The 18,244-nt window shown below is 35.5% G+C and overlaps 1 protein-coding gene across 1 annotated transcript; it reads left to right on the top strand.

Annotated features, from left to right (window-relative positions):
• On the top strand, positions 1 to 18,200 carry LOC135585743 (uncharacterized). The gene is made up of 14 exons (XM_065171451.1): positions 1 to 629; positions 2,506 to 2,796; positions 5,772 to 5,951; positions 8,936 to 9,071; positions 10,037 to 10,368; positions 12,055 to 12,184; positions 13,614 to 13,739; positions 13,866 to 13,910; positions 14,019 to 14,098; positions 15,580 to 15,676; positions 16,974 to 17,063; positions 17,129 to 17,182; positions 17,723 to 17,788; positions 17,867 to 18,200. The coding sequence occupies exons 1-14, from the start codon at positions 1 to 3 to the stop codon at positions 18,026 to 18,028; spliced, it is 2,418 nt and encodes an 805-aa protein (XP_065027523.1). The 3' UTR covers positions 18,029 to 18,200.
• Positions 18,201 to 18,244: the final 44 nt, after the last annotated feature.

The raw sequence follows: 18,244 nt of genomic DNA, 5'->3' as shown, positions 1-18,244 counted from the left end.
ATGTACGAATTTAAGACAATTATCGGATTCGGATCTTATAAGGTTTCGATCCGAATTCGGCATCACCGGAGCCAACCGCCCGGAGCCGCAGATTTTTCGCTTCCCTCCGCACCCCACGAAGGAAATCCCCAAGCTTCCACGACACCCCCTTCCGAAGGAGTGGCGGTCAGAGATGCTCCAAGTCGCCCTCCGCTGGCCTTTCCCCCAGTCTTCCCTCCACCAAGCTCGATCGTCTTCTTCCTCATAATGCTCCGATCGAGTTCTCCACCGAGCTTCTTCCATGTACGCTTCGAGAAACCCCTCGCCTCTCCCTCTCGCTACCGCGTTCGTCCCGTGGCGGCCTCCGCGTCTTCTCCGCACGCTTTGAGAACCCCGAGAGTAACTCCCACGCAGCATCTGAGATACGATTCGGCTTCGGAACCGGCTGCAGGGTCTGTTGTGACGGAGGAGTCGAAGGTTACTTCCGAGCAGGATGGTGATACGCCACCCCGTAAGGAGCGGAAGGGGATATCCGGGATTTACGTGCCCAGGCAGAAGTACATCTCTGTTACCAAGGACGATCTCCTTGATGCCATCCTCACCATGTTCGGATCGAAGCAGGACGCTGAGGAGTTTAAGCGCTTGGCCATGTAAGCTTGCTTCCTTGTGGCAAAACATCGGAAATGAAATGACAAATGCATGGGCTTCTTCTTTTTTAGCACACCATTATCTTCTGCTTCGGTTCAATTTGTTCCTGGTTATTGTAGGATTACTTAGAAGCCCTGTTGAAGAACAACATATGAGGTTCAGCAGATGTCTCTTTGAGAGACTGAGAAACTAGCAGCAATTACCAACGGTACGGACAAAAATATTAGGAAAGCAATGCTTTACGATAAAGATTTTGATTGGGTGGTCCTAATCCCAAAACCTTAAGCTTTAAGAAAGGACCGTACATATATACATCCATACATTCATTCATACATATATACATATAAAGTTATAACTTTTAACATCCTCTCTCAGGTGAAAGCACATGTGAAATCGAACCAAGTGTGTGGTGCAGGTCAATTAATAAGGATTTTCACAAGTATTGATTAAATATTGGACTAAACATAGAGGGGTTGATACATTTTTCGAGCACATGACTTGCTCTCATACCATGATAAATGTTTCTGATTGGATGACTAGTAATCCCAAAAGTTTAAGCTATTAGGAAAGTACCCTATATATATTTATAACCTTTGACACTTAACAAGCTTATTTTTTATAGTTCCTTCTGCAGTGGAAATTTCCTTCCAAACTAACCTATGTAAAGTGCAGATGCAAATGCAAGAATTTAATGAACTCCTAGGAAAACGTCTGGGAAGGGTAAACTGCTATAATGCTTTGAAGTACTTTGATATTTGCTTGCATCTAGAAAGGAACTTTGTCAGATGGATAGAAGGTGGGTTCACTGTAAATGTGATAAAGCTTTTGCTATACCTGTGGTTGGGTACTTGGGTCATTATTTTAAGCTTTGAATATGATCATTTCAAAGCTCTATATGTTGATAAGGTGATCTTGTCAAGTGGATGGAAGTATCACGATTTATGTAATCGTCTCCGGCTCTCCACCACAGCGTGCTGCAGGGATAAATGACATAAAAGATTTAAGTCCTCTTTGAATTTTTGCTTCGCATTTGAATGGATCGGTGATCAAATCAGTCCAACTGTGTAAATATTATAGTAGGATACAACATCTTAAAAGGGGTTTCATGCCAGTATGAATATTTCTTTCCGGTTAGGGCTTCTCCAAAGACATTAAAAGGGGTTTCATGTTAGTATGAATGTTTCATGTAGGTAAGAATATTTGTTTGGGTTATGGCTTATCTAAAGACATCTTAAAAGGGTTCCATGATGGTACGACTATTTGTTTTGGTTAGGATTTCCCCAATTGTGGAAGGAGAAGAAGACTGAGTGGTTAGGTTCTGAGTATGTATCTTGTACTAATTTGTTGGGTTACCCATGCACCTGTTTTTTTCCTTCTTTTTCCTCCTCTCAATATCTACTTGTTTTACCATGTTGAATTTTTGATCTGTCATTATGAATCGCAACCTAAGATAGGCCACGGTTGCAATTCTTCTTCAAAAGAACCAGAAACTCACTGTTGGATGCTCTCTACTAGCTCCTTAGAAGTTCTAAAGTTTTCAAGGCCGAGTTTATCTTCATTGACATTTTTTATAATTAATTTAGTATGTTCATTAACTTTTAGTGTCATTTCTCAAAGATTCCCACCTTTTTTCTCACAAAATTATTTAAGTTTTTTATGAGGAAGATATTCATGTTTGCTCCATTGTTATGTGTGAAGAGCCAAAGATGTTCTTGTTTATTTTCAATCTTGAAGTTTCTTCTGCAATCAGTGATTTTTGTCTATTCAAATATGGTGAATTGCTTTGTCGTCATGCTGATTCTCAAGATTATTGCCATCTCATTATTTTTTGTTATTAAAAAGCTTTATTGGAATTAAAATAAATTGTCCTCTCTTCAGGTTCTTGGATGCCATCCTTCATGCTGAACATAAAGGTATTTTGGAGGAGATGAGGGCTTATTACTCAAGCACATGTTCAAAAGAACGGCATTCTGGGCTTTCTTCAATGAAACTGGAAGAAGATGATTACAACAGGCAGCATATTTCAAGTGAGAGTTCTGATAGTACTGGAAATGGGGAAGCAAACAGCTCCAGAAATGATGACATTGATAAACTGTTATATCTTAGTAATGGTTGGGACCTAAGGAAACTATTCGGACGGTCTCCTGTGGATTCGATTCTTGGCTCAAGGTTAGTTACAGTTGTTCCTTTGGAGTATATATCTTGGGGATTTTTTATGTGATTTTACAGAAGAAACATAAGGTTACTATTAGAATAACTCATCAGAAAATGTAATATTTATAGCTTCTGCTTTGTGTCAGACCAGAGTTTGTATTGGACATGCACAATCAAGAAATCCCATGGCTGTCTTTTGATTGCTAAAGGAACCTGTTCTTCATATTATATATGTTTGATTCAATACAGATTTTGGTAATATAGATTGTATAGCCAAATTTTGATAGAAGGATTTAGGTGTTGCATGTGGAGCCCATGGCTAGGCGCCAACATGGACACCATAATCTGAGCCTCAAATGTTTATAGGGTACCATGATGAATGCAGCTTGTTACATGCATGTAGTACTATGGCTGGCACCTTTACTTATAAAGCTCATCTCAGTTGAATCTTGGTTATCCTATCTTTGAGTTTGAAAAGAATTTTCTGGACTCAGAAGCTGCATGGTGGGTACATATGGTCGACACCGTAATCTAGTGTTGATCTTTCAGTCTGATCTTTGAAACCAAGTGTTCATTTTGAAGAAGATTTTCTGATGGACCCAAAACCAAAAGGGTTCCAAGACTTGTTAATTTAACTTTGTGCAGTCCAAAGTACAGAATTATTTTCCTTGCAAGCCACTTTTATCTGTTAAATGTCCTTGAAGTATGGGACATTCATCAAAAGTACTATTTTTAGACTGTTATGTAGAACACAAACTGTAATATAATTAGCTTGCTTAACATAGGACCGAGTAGCAAATTAAGCTTCTATATTGTTCGGTGAGGATCCATGTGCTTTTCATTCTTTTGATAAACAATTATATAATTTTTCTTGTGAGTTTTACCCAAAGCAATAGGTTGTCTTAAAACAAGGACCATTTCACATTGGATCATTAATACACCTAGATTGGTGTGTCATTATAATGTTATACCAACTTTGGTGGCAGATTGTTGCATTGACAAATCAAACAGAATATTCTTACTTTTCATTGCATGACCAAGTAGATATAATTGCTTATCCAACTTTAGTCATGATACTACCTGCAGCAGGAAGCTTTTCCTCCTTATAATTGGTGTAATCAATGGCCAAGTATGAAGCTACAAACACGGACCTTTTTGAAGTGATGTGATATATATTCATGGCAGGTGATAAAGATTTAGATTTATGTTACTTTGAGATAAGAAGATATAGATTTCAGTTATTTGAGAGAATAATATTAGATTTCAGTTAAGATAGTCATCTTATCAAAGTACTGGAATTCAATGAGCTCACCAGATACGAGAGACTTGGAACAAGAAAAATGAACTTTTGTTAATACTATACAAGCTTCATATATTTGATAAAGTGGTAATTAAATCATTTGCACCTTTTGTACATAACATTGTATGAAGCAAAAATATATAATTTATCCTTTTTCTTATAGCTTGATGGTCACTAATGCTTATATTATAGTGATTCTGTGCCTTTGAACTATCCAAGGATTAATTGGACGGTTGCCAATACTAACCGGCAGCCAGAGTGGTATGGCTTGTTGCGGGTTGGTACCCTTTGGACTAGAGAGAAAGAGGGTGAGAAGGTTGGAAGAGGAGGCAGAGGCGGAGGCGGAGGCGGAGGAGGGGGTGGTGGAGGAGGAAAGAGGAGGCGGATGAGGAGGAAGAGAAGGTGGATACATATTAGTAGGAGGATTCAATGATTTGCATGAGGAGACTTCAATGAAATGGCAGGCAGAGGAGGAGGTTCTGTGGAGAAGAGAAGAGGGAGACAGTGCATGAGAGGGAGGGGGAGGGGAGTCTTTGAGATAGAGTTTGAGGGAATCAAAATTAGAAGATACAATTGTCAATATAAATGCTGAAAAAAAAGAGAATAGTATAGGTATTGGTCTTTAAGCTTGTCCCCTAGTACCAGACTATACCAGGCTATTTGCTGCCCATGTGGGAAGAAACCGGATGAAATCGCCCAATCAACATGATAACATCTTAGTTGGTTGTCGGGCTGATAACTGCAGGGCATATTAACCGATACGAGCAATATTTGATACGTTAATATTGTCTATTGGTTTTTATACATTTAGAAATAATATTTTATTTTTGCATTATGACCAAGTAATAGATGTCAGTCATTCCTTTTATTGGAGACATGTCAGTTGATTGGATGTGTTTTGATCTAATTTAAAAACCATTCCTATTTAAGCTGAATATGTTTATAGACTTATAGTTAGATGGTCTGATCATCCAACTAATAGCAAACAACCTATACAATATGATCTTTGTGGTATGTTCACCATCACATAAATTCAGGTCTTGGCCTAATGAAATAAATCAAAGAATATTGGGATGTGATAAGTTCAGAATGTTTGGGCATTTTGGTTATAGATTGGATTAGTGGGATTCTGGTCCAATCTGAGTCTTATCCTTTTACAGCTTCATCATACAACCTGTAAATGACAAGTATTGAGTGTATTGACTCTCCTTATCTTTCTTTCTTAAGGAAATCTAAATATATTGACTGTTGAACACAATTTTAGTTTTGAAACTATCTGATCAAGCCTTTGGTTTGACTTGTATCGCTGGAATAATGATAGAACTCTGTTATTAACCTGAAATAGTTGAAAATTCACAAGTCCCTGGTGGGAGATTTTCTTTTAGTTTATAGTTTCAAACTTTCAATCATGTCAGTCTTGTGTATGGTTTGTAATTATTAATCTTACTTGCAGATGTTAAAGAATCAATAAATCAATAATGACAGTACATCAATTTAAATAATGAAAGTTCTGAAGAACCATATTGTATGATTTGCCTTCTTAAACAAGCAGCTGAAACAATTTAATCCTGTTTTATATATTTGTAACTCTTTTCTTCTGTTGTCCCTATGGAAGAACTTATTAGTCATACTGTATAGTTTAGGTTGATCTGCCACTTCTAATTATCATAAAGGTGGTTGTCAAATGCAGAGTTGCTGTTGCAAATAAATTTCAGCACTCCTTTATGAAGCTTCTACAAGATGCTCAGTTTGAAGAATTGTCAGTAGAGGATTTACTATTAACAAATGCATTAAATAATGACTATCTCTTGACACTCCCAGTATATGTGGACTGGAAAAAAGCTTTTGAATCAAATGCAATAATATTCAGGTGTGATCCTAGTCTTTTTATACTGGTAAAACATTTAGATTTTGATATTTTGCTTAAGCAATTGATTGTTGCAATTCATATATTCATTTTATAGGTGTAGTAACATGAGTATTCTTGAGATCGTAAATACTTTTCCAGTGTATTTAACCTAATTGTCAGAATTAATTAGTTTTTTATTGTAATAAATGATGTAATGATCTACTCTCATTTAAGCTGTAGTTAGAAGAGATGAGGTAATTACTAATTAGTATTAGTGTTACAAAGATAGGTGGAGGAAAACCTAAAATGAATTTAATTTGAAGTTTAAACCAAGGATTGCCATACCGATGTGTACCGCCCGGTACGGGCGGTACGTACCGGTCCGAGAGGCGACCGGTACGCGGACCGCCCTCTACCGGGCGGTACACCAAAAAAAGCCTGTATCGGGCGGTAACGGTCGAAATTTCGACCGTTACCGCCCGGTACCATTCAGTAACGGTCGATTTCAATCGTTACCGCCCGATACCACTCGGTAACGGTCGAAATCGACCGGTACCACTCGGTAACGGTCGAAATCGACCGGTACCACTCGGTAACGGTCGAAATCGACCGTTACCACACTGTAGCAGTGCTACAGTGCTCCAACGGTCAAATTGACCGTTGGAGCCATTTCTCCTCCTATTTAAACTAATCTTCTCTCCCCTATTTCATTATACTCTCTTAAACTCTCTCTCAAACATTTCTTTTCTCTCATAAACTCTATAAAACAACGATTTGTGAATTCAATCGAGGTAAATTTGGGAAGATTAAGAGGAAGAACTTTCTAATCAAGAGCTGCCTCGGACAAATATGATTTATGACGATCAATCTACGATCAGTACCACATTGATGCATCAATGGCATACGGTGTATCAATACACTATGTCATGGGATCAATTTCATGATTGGGTCCAACAAACGTATCATATTGATATGTATCGGATCGAGGACCCCGATCCACCACCCGTGGAGGCCCGTCGTTCGTTTTGGTGGTAGAATTAACAATCAGGTATATCTAGATATATGATTATTTAATTCATTTGAATTTTAGAGTTTATATTGTAACAAAATAGTCTAACAATTCAATTGATTTTTCTATAGATATTTCAATCTATAACGAGCTGAAATACGAACCTCAAACAAGACTACCTCAAAGCCCGAAAAAGATATGTGATGCTATTTTTACCTAATTTACATTGATTTTGCTAAACTTATACTATTACTATATTTATTTGTAACTTGAAAACTCTATCCTAACTTTTTTTTTAATTTTCAGGTATTTTCGGAGGGATAAATCGGTGAAATCAGGTGTACCGAGCGGTACACCTCGGTATACCGCTTGGTACGCCGTACCGTACCGTACCGAGCCAGTGTCGAAACGCCGGTACGGTATGGTACGGCGAACCTTGGTTTAAACTATAAATTAAGATTTGAATGCTCTTAAAATATAAATTAAGATTTAAATGCTCTTAATGACAGTAAAATATACATGTAGTTCAACTTAAAAAGTTGGTACATTATGACTACTTGTAGCTTGTTGTATTCAGTTCATGGTGTAACTAAACAAATGTTTTGTACAGGCCAAAATCATTTAGGCAAAATACAGAATCTAAGTCCAAAATTCATTAAAACTGATATGTTCATGATCAGTTAATCATAGCCATCAAAACTGATAGAGTGTTCCCTCTTTTGCCCGATGCATCCTGGTTTTGTTCCTTCCATTTCAGTCTTTGCAATCTTGGATTATTGGATATTTAAAACATAATTCTGTTGGCATACCATGGCATTCTCCCATGCTGAACTGGACAGTAGCTTCTGAATCTGGTTCAAACTTTTATGGCAACTGTTTTCTAAATCACAATTTCCAATGTATTTATTAAAGCCTTAAACTCTGCATGAAAGATAGATGTGTTACTCTGAGAATTGCTGAGCAACATACTAGCCTCGTCTCTAAATCCCACAATATCCTGGTGTAACTGGACGTTCCTGAGCTAAAATTGTGGCCTTTTAGCCATTAAAATTTAGAAAACAGTCAGAATCTGATTGGTTTGAGCAGGACTGATGCCAATGCTTTCTCATGTGCTCCCAGTTTCATATGTATTCTGTCATTCTTAACATCAGATTTATGGTTTGATGTTCTTTACCTTCAAATTGGCTTATTCAATTGAACTGAAGCTATTCCAACCCAATTCTGACTGCCATTTTCCATGGTCTCCCAGCATAGCCTGTTTCCAGAACTCATCTGTGATGCTGGAACACAGAAACATCTCATTTTCTACATAGATGCACCTGAATTAATTCAACAATATTTTTCTGTAGATATTCAATAAATGTGTCAAGCAGTTTCAGAGATAGTGCTGCACAAAGAACAAATGGCAGCCTTAACATCATCAGAAACATCATGTACTGGAAGTCGATGAATAAACAATTATTTGTCCATACCCAATATATTTACTTGGTTATGTTTTCTACTTTGATATTGCCATGCTTATTTAGTTTAGTACTTCTGTTAATGGATGAAAGTTTGAAACAGGAATATATAATAATTCATTTGTAAATCATATGTACTTTGGTAGGAATCTTAGAATAAAAATATGCTGTGTTTATTGTAATGGTTTGTCATATAATTTATTTCTAATGAACTACTGGATGGGGAAGAAACTTTCAAAACAGAACTCAACACTTATTTTGGTCAATGCTACATATTGATATTAGTTTGCAACATATTCTTGTGGTAATATCTCGACAGCTGCTGCAGTGTTACAAATCTATTGGATGAATATTAAGGCGTGTTTTTGGTATCACTGAAATATTATTTGAAAACAAAATGGTGTGGATATGCAATTGGTGAAGTGCATATTTGACAACAAAATGTAGTCACTAAAATGGTGAAGTGCTTCTCTTAGTTTTCTTCCATGGTTATATCATTGTATCATCTATTTAGCCTTGTAGCTCAATGTCTTCAGGCGTGGATATGCAACTGAGAGGCAGAAGGGTTTCCTTATTGTTGAAAAATTAGATTATCTGCAGTCAAAGCTCTTGCAAGAGATTTTCTTTAATCTATCAAAACCAGTGAAAAGAATTGGAAGATGGCTTAATGAGGTTAGTTGACCTTTTTTTTTACATTGATATTCCCTTGTATTAATGACATTTATTATGAATTTGTCTAGTCATCATGAGTTCTTGATGTTTTGATGTTTGTTTATATTTAGTTTGGTTGGGCAAGACTAAAGGTATAAGTTCTTTTAGATTCTATTTTTATTTTTATTTTTATGTGATCAGTACCTAATTCTATGCCTCCTTTATTTTCATTTTATACTTATGAGCGAAGCATCACTATTGAACCATTACATGAGAGATAAATCCTTCCAGCTGTGGTTTTAGTTTTGTTCTTTTTTTTTTTACTCCACATGCCTATATTTGGTTTCTTTATTATGAAAGAGTATTTTGAAGTGGATATGAATGATAAAATTGACTACTGCATAAGTCAAATTGCAACAGGAGCATGTAGCTTTTGCAATAGTGTCATTATTTCCGTGCAATTTAGCTTGCTATCACAAGTTTTCTCTTTTATTTTTATTGCACATGTATCCCAGTCCTGCACCAACTCATCCTGGTTCTTTCTTGCGAACCTCCTGTCATATGCAGGTTCAACTGGCTTGTAGGTTTGGCGGATCTTCTATTAAGTGAAGATTTTGGCTTCAACATCTTGATCTTCTAAAACCTAGAGATATTCATGTGCATTCATATTTGTCTGGTTCCAAAATGCTCTTTGTTGCAAGATTCATATATCTTTTTAATAGTGCATCAAAAGAAATCATTTCAGACTTGCTTTTTCATATATTGAACCTTGGAAATAATGAAAGAGAACTTTACCATTCACTTTCTGTTTGAAATTTAGGGATATCTTGTGTCTTTCTATTTGCTGAGTGTTTTTGGTATTTGCTCTAATTTGTATTCAAATTCTTTCTTCAAGTTAAGTTGTCAAGTTTGTTTAAATTTCAAGTTGCCACTTCCCTCTTCATAAATTTAAGCTTCCTGTTCATATACTTTTTAGTTGACAACAGGCTTTGAAGCGTTATCATGAAGTGCAAAATATCGAAATTTGGATGGATAAACTGAAGATTTGGCTTAGGGAGAAATATTCTCCTGAAAGTGCACTCTCCTATTGTGAAAGCACATCAAGAAATCATCAAGACACTGACCGGATAACAGATATTGATCTTCCTGTTTGGCTTGCTGCACAAAAGGCTGTCTCTCGTTACGAAGGGCTTTTATCACCTGTAGGACCTCGTGGAAGACTCATAAGACGAATGCTTGTTTGGTTTGGAATAATTCCTTCACTCCCAGAAGCATCAACTGACTTTGATGATAAAGTAAATCCAGAGACCAAATTGAGGTTAGTGCTCGTAATTTTTAATTTTTTTGCTCAACATTTGCCTTTTGCCCAACTTGGACTTGGATGTGAAAACATAACCACAGCTTCAAATTAGCTAAAGAATAGAAATAAATGAAAAATAAAAATATATTATTAGACAAAAGAGAAATGAAACGTGCCTTGTCTAATTAAATCTGTAGTAATATTCCTATTTTTTAGGTATGTTGTGTATGCTTCTGAGACTTGTGCTGATGTTCTTATTCATTTTCCAAATGTAATGGTTGGGTATGCTTCTATCATATATGTGCTGATAGCCACCTGGATACTTGTAATTTTGCAACTTGGGTTTTGTTTACATGGTTTGAGGATGGTTGAGAGTTTCATTTGTGACTAATCTGAATACAGTCAGCCAATACTTTGAGAACATTACACAAATCAGAACCAAATCATGCTCTTTATCACTATCGACATCAACATTGCTTTCACATCTGTAGCTATATGCTTGTTGAGTCCGTTCATTCTTTAGAAGCAATTGATGAGCAACAAATATAGTTGGATGATGAGACGTCTTCTCCTTCAGCTTTCATACTTCGTGAGGTTTGCGAAGATGACAATGACGTGGATCATAGTATGTCTACTAATGATGGTGGCAAGGGCAAATGATTTGTGTCCTACTATGCAAACACAAACAAAAGGAGTGTGGACCAAAGAACAGGGTTTTAGTCATGCCACCAAGATTAATCCTCATATTCATAACCTTCTTATCAGCACGAATCTCATGGCCAACATTTTCATATACCAAAAGCAAAATATGTTATGGTGCATATGAGGTCTATCCCAGTGGCACCATGTCTTTTGCCCATGCCCAATAATAAAATATTGGCGATGTTCTTCTTGCCCCATCCATGATAGTCTTTTTTCATCTGGATCATTCACTATGTCTAAGAATAGATCTACTCTGATATCATATACAATCCACCCTAATATAATAATTGACTCATTAACTTGAAAGATCTGAGTGATTGATTTAAACTGCTTAAGTCTAAGTTAATACTAGACCCATCTAACCCTATAAATTAAATTAAATCTTTTTTGATATCCGATGTGGCACTAAATCACGGTGTGTGGTAGTCCAGGCTACATTGTCTAATTGGCTTGTAGGTAGTGGGTGCCTAACTGATTGTGCTATAAAGCAGTCCCCAATCCCCAAAGTTTGCCAGCAAGGTGACAATGTATAAGCTGGAGAAACTAGTCAGTTTAAACATAGGCAGTAGACATTGACTAAAGATGAATAAACATAGGCAGTAGACATTGACTCACAGATTAATGGAGAACATGATCCTAAATAAAGAAAAATATGGAAAGTGTCAGTTTTGAAGCCAAAACAGTCGAAACTTAAAATGTTTCTCTTTCTTTTATGGTGATGTGTGATCAGTATCAGAAAACCAAACTGTGTCTCTTGGTCCATGACTTCTCTGGAAGATGCTATATGAATTGTTGCTGTAGGTCAACATATACTTTCAGCTTCATATTTGTCCAGCACTTTGTGTTTCATGCAAATTTTTTATTTAGAACTGCCTGCTTTTACTTTTCATATATTTTCATTTTCTGCAATTCCTTTATAATTTTTAAATTCTTGTTTGTGAATATTTCTTGCTGTTTTAGATGCTGTGATGTATAGGAATTAAATAAAAAGAATTTTTTTAGGACAAACTTTCTTCCAAGGATAACTCTCAGCAACATATGGGAACCTGCTTCAAGGGAATCATGTAGCTATAGTGTATGGAAAATGTTAAAAACTGCAGCTTACATTCTATGCTCACAGTCAACCCTTCAGGTAATTGACAACTAACTTTTATACTTAGTGTTGAGAATTTTCAACTCTTAAATCTGAATTTTTCTTCATACAATTGTGTAATTTACTATCATCTTTACTACTAAGCATCTTTTATGTTAATTATAGTCAAAAGAATCCCTTGTTATACCTTCTCTGATAGATTTACCAAAACCGAATATAACTGCTGATTGATCAAGATGCTAGAGCTGATGAGAATAGTTGAATTTTGTCACTGTGATGTTAGTATGAATGGATATAATTTGTTAGGGCACGTTTTAAAAACTACCAAATTTTATGTGAACATGGATGCCTATTGTTTTCTTTTTAAGGCTTCTAGAAATGATGCGAGGAATGTTGCTTGGAAGCAGAATATTTATTGGCACATTGTGTGGTATAAAATAAGTATGAATCTGACACTGGATGGAGGCAATATATGCTGTTAAATCAATAGGTAACTATCAAAGGTAGATTTAAGACTGTCTCTGAATATTAAACTCAATGATAATTGAGTATCAGAATAGTAAGACGGTATGACAGTCACTAATAAACTTTAGTTTGGAGTCTAGTATCTATAATCAATAATATTTTATTGCACTTCAAATTTAATTAGAAATATTTGCAGAATGTAAGAAATCCGAAGCAAGGATGGAAGAAAATGAAAATTACACTGACAAAGGTAAGAAGAATGACAAGAAGAGTAAATGGAAGATTTGAAAGAGTCAAGAAAATGAAAGGAAAGGAAAGTGCTAAAAATCGAGCTACACTCACTTTATCTTTAGTCTCATGTGATGTCTTTAAACTTTTGGACCCCTTGGTTCTTGACTTTCTGCAGTAAAAGATTTAGGAGAACATAGAAAATGTAAGTGCTATGTTTTGAAAGCTAAGAGCAAACTAATGAAGTACCCACCTGATGGCCCTTTTTAAATGGGTAAAAATAAAATGCCCTACTGAACTTATAATGGCCCATTAAGTAAGTTTATATATGAGTTCTATATATGTCATTGAATTTTGTTGGTAGATATGTACACAATTCTTTGGGCACTAGAATATTGATTTTTTTTTATTTTATTTCTACCTATTGACTTCAATAGAGGATAAAAGAAAAAGAGAATCATTTATATGGACATGTGCTAAGAAGGTCGATAGATGCTGTAGTTAGAAGAAATGACACAATTAGTATTACGGGTATGGGAGAACTTGAAGAATACCTCAGAAGATTTTACTATAAAGTATAAACTATAAATAAAGATTTAAATACTTTTAATTTAACTATGAGATTGATTTTTATAGAGCTTAATGGCAACAAAAGATTCATGTAGCTGTCCCAAGTAACTAGTACTTTACAACTTCTTGTTGTTATTGTATATTATATCTACTGTCAGACATTTGTTTAACAGATGTTTGAAATTCTGTTTTGATTTTGTATCAGGAGCCAGCTTTTCAAGAACTGGTCCTCCTTTATAATGAGAAAGAAGATCAAAATGAAAATGACATACCTGGCATTGACTCTCTCCAGTTAAAGATATATGAGAAAATACCAATTCCAGATCTCCCGGTAAATTAATATAATTCTAGACTGTGGTAATTCTGAAATGGATATACCATTCAGCTTCTGCATATGCTGTCGTTTGAAGTTTATTTCGAAAACAAGCTTACATGTATTTGAATATTTCAAATGCAGGTTATTTTTCCCCACAAGAAATTATCTTTCCGTATCCTAGATACGGTATGTTCATATTCATGAATTTACTCTAAGGTTGATATTGAATAATAATCATAAGTTATTGACTATTCTCTTTTGTCTCAAAAATACTTTTTAAATTTTGTACTACAGGTGCGATTGGATGTTGCAAGCTTACTTGGATTGTTGGCATACTTTATAAATTACAAATTTGAGAATATTGCCTCTTCTCCGTACGCATGTGATACACTTCTAACTTCATTTTCATCCTGAAAAAGCAAACCTGCACTTTCATGAGGTCCTTATAAATATTAGATGAAAGTGAATTCTTAATTTTGGTTCTTTTGAACTGTGCAGTCCTTTCACTATGGATATGTGCATCAATAAATCTCTAATTTTTTTTTGTTTGTCCTTTTGTATCTACTATCTATATCAGGGTTTGCAATACCGTACTGTACTGTCCAGTATAGGCGGAACATATTGGTTCGCCAGTAGACTCGCACGCGGGCCACTCGTTACTGAGTCGTATCAGGCATCTAACCCTGTATCGAGCAATACAAGGTTGTATAGGGTGATAACAGTCGAAATCAATCATTACCAAATGGTAACAGTACTCTAACGGTTGATTTAACCATTGGAGGCCTCCTCAAGGGTTTTTAAACCTTTCCTCCCCTCTATTTCAATCCATTTCACTCTCAAACTCTCTTAAACTCTCTCAAACTCATTTTTTCTCACATTCTCTCTCTTATTCTCATAATTTTCACTTTCCTAAATTCAACAAAACAACAATTTATGGATTGAATCGAATTTAGAAGGTTAATTTGGGAGGATTAAGAGGAAGAATGATATGGAACGGACTGAAATTACGAACCTTACACAAGGCTACTCCTCAAAGCCCGAAAAGAATATGTGACATTATTCTTACTTAATTTACATTAGTTTTGCTAAAACTATACTAAATGTATATTTATTTCTAACTTAAAAACCCTATCCTACAATACGAGATTAAGAACCCTGATCTATATATCTAGTTATACATTAAAGAGCTTGTTATTCTACTTTGGTCTTTCACTATCTATGCTTTATTGTTTGAATACATAGTCGAAGGACAACAAATTCTTCTAAGTACAAGATAATCTGCTATTCAATTTCTCTGGAAATTGTTTTTCTCAGAGAGGACAGAGTTATAGAACATATTCATTGAGGAAATATGTATATAATATAGGTTTGAGTGAGGATGTGGATCTAAGTTTTCTCTTTTCAGTTTTTATGTCACAACACTGGGGCCTTCTTAACATATTCGTAATGAGAAGTTCCAAACTAAGTTTCTGATTATTTGAAATTGTTTACTTGGCACACATAAGTCCATTAACAGTTGTCGTGAACTTGATAGCTTTGTAGGGCCTGATGATCTATTTCAAATGAAACTTGATAGATAGTGTGTTTTAGATAGATGGAATAGCTATTTGGATTAGAAACACTGTAAGAATTAATATTTTATAACCAAAGGATTATAGCTGATGGAAAGTATGGTAAGATGTCATGATTCAGTGCATACATGGAACATCTCTGCATAGTGTAAAATCTCCTGTGTTCTTCTGTCTCTGTCTTCTAGAGGAGTTTTACCTCATGTTATTGTTGTCTGTAATAACCTTTTATTTGTCAAGTTTCTAAATCAGAGGGCTTCTTAAATATCATTTTTCTGCACAAGCAGGTCTGCTGTTCTTCTTGATGTGATCGCCATCAGTGCACTTATAATTTATCTGAGTCGAGTAGTGTTAGGTTACAAACAGACTTGGGACCGGTATCAGGTGAGTTCAATACCTATTAAATTGCTTAGTTCTGTAAACTCAATAAACTTTCTGCAAAGGTATCTTATTTTTAATAATGATCTGTTTTTGTATAACAATTGTTGCTGTTGGTTTTTCATTGTTCTCTGCCTGTACCATGATTTCATGAATAACTGCCTTCTCTTCAAGCAGTGGATAATATCCAATTTTTTTAGTTCAAAGTTTTTTTTTGTTTAAATTATGTTCAAATTACCTAATAAAAGGTGGCGACCATTATGTGTGGGAATATTTTATGGATCATGCTTTTCATGATTGATCCCATCCCTAAACAAGGATGTAAACTATATACTATTTAACAAGATCTTCAATTTCGAATAATACCGTTCAGTACCGGCGGTATGTACCAGTCCGTCAGCAGACCGGTACACGAACCGCCCGTTACCGGGTGATATATATATATAAGGCGACGTCGCGTCGCCTCGGTGACGTCGCCCCGTGTGGGAGAAGTGAAAGGCGACGTCGCCTTATATATATATATATATATATATATATATATATATATATATATATATATATCAAGGTTTGCCATACCGGACTGTACCGCCCGGTACGGGCGGTACGTACCGGTCTGACAGACCAGCGGTACGCGGACCGCACTGTACCGTACCGACACTGTAGTGATACTGTAGCGATACTGTATCACACTGTAGCTGGGTGTACCGCTCGGTACACCTGTGTGTACCGCTCGGTACACCGTACCGTACCGGTATCGAGCCCGGGTCGAAACACCGGTACGGTACAATACGACGAACCTTGATATATATATATATATATATATATATATATATATATATATATATATATATATATATATATATATATATATATATATCGAACGGTATACTGCTCGGTATACAATATCGTACCGTACCGAGCGAATGTCGAAACTCTGGTACGGTATGATATTTCAATCCTTGCTATTTAAAGCTAACTCCAATTTCATGATTAGTCCAGTAAAACAAAGCATGCCTCTGACCTTTTAATATTTAAAGCTAACTCTAATTTTACTCAACTTCTAGTGTAAAGCTAAATTTTAGGAGAAAAATCAAGGTTGGTCAGTGACTGAAGGCATCAAACTACTAATACCTATTCCAATCATTAAAATATTCATTGATGTACATTATAATTTTGGCCTTTTTGTAACTCTATAGTAAGGTAATCAAGTAATCTTGGCATGAAGGATTATTGCTTTTCTTTTTTTATTTTCTTTTGACAAGGATATTTTCAGTAACAACTGAATGCATATATTTGTTTTCAGCTGCTGGTTAATAGAACCCTTTATGAGAAAACTTTAGCAAGTGGATTTGGTTCGGTTCACTTTCTTGTTGATGCTTCTGAACAACAGCAAGTAAGAAGCTCTTGTTTAGAATATTCTTTTCGTTTCTTATCTTTATATCTTAGTATTTCATGCAGTTCAAGGAAGCAGTTCTGGTTTATGCAATTCTACTCCATCCTGAAACATATCAGGTACATTAGCTCTGTGTTCATTCCAAGTGGGAATACAAGAATGATATGTAGCTATTACATGAAGGATGTAGTTGTATTTCTCTAGTTTTAGTGTTCATATATTTTGGTCAATTCAGTCACTTTAGCCATGTTATGCTCATTGATTTCCACTTTTGTATTTTTCGTTGTTTTGAAGAAACATCAATGAAGTAAAATGGGTTGCCAATCTAACAACTGACACTAACTATAATTGTTATTTTGGGGATTTCTTTTCTAGTGGTTTAGACAATTTTCTTCATCACATCTGTGGGTTGTTTTTATTTTTAAATTTGCTACAAGGAATACATTATCTGTCACTATCATTTAAAGAAAGGATATAATTAATCTGTGGTTTCATTAGTGTTCCCTATGGTTTAAGAATCTTATGTTTTTCTGAGAACCAAGTGAAAACTAAAAGGGATCATGAAACACGGTTAGGATAGAGATTTTTTGTTTTGTTAAAGGTAAGTGATGAAGACCGGCTTTGTACACATCTTATAAAATTTGTTGTTCAATATGCAGATATCATGCCGCAAAAATATTAAAGATTCATGTGAGAAGTTCATGTATGACAGATTTAAGGAAAAGGTATGAAAGAAATCCTTCTTCAAAATATTATGAGGTGTGCATAAATTAATAACAATATTGAGTGTTCATTTTCTGCAGATCGAAATGCCTGTTGACAAGGCGGTGGATACACTGATGAGGCTGGGCCTCATGTCTGAGATTTCTGTGCAAGGAAATATTGCACTGAAAGTTCTTCCTTTTTCAGAAGCCTTTGAGACCCTGAGGAAACGCTGGACTGAATTGCTAGAATCGAAGTCATGATCATTCCTCTCACTTGTATCCTAATTTATCTTATCGAGTATAATAGAATTACAGTTATTATTCCAACTACATTATTTCTTTGCATCATCCACATGAAGACACGCACATTTTGTTCCTTAAGACAGTGAAGCTTAAAGACAATGTGTCATACTAACAGCAGAGATCTTCCATAGCTCTCGTCGGCCCATCATTCATTTTTGCCTGTGCCATGGCCAA

Source organism: Musa acuminata, chromosome BXJ3-10 (genome assembly GCF_036884655.1).
Source record: "Musa acuminata AAA Group cultivar baxijiao chromosome BXJ3-10, Cavendish_Baxijiao_AAA, whole genome shotgun sequence".
NCBI classification, from domain to species: domain Eukaryota; kingdom Viridiplantae; phylum Streptophyta; class Magnoliopsida; order Zingiberales; family Musaceae; genus Musa; species Musa acuminata.
The sequence above is the reverse complement of the archived record's forward strand: the minus strand, read 5'-3'. Positions and strand labels throughout refer to the sequence as shown.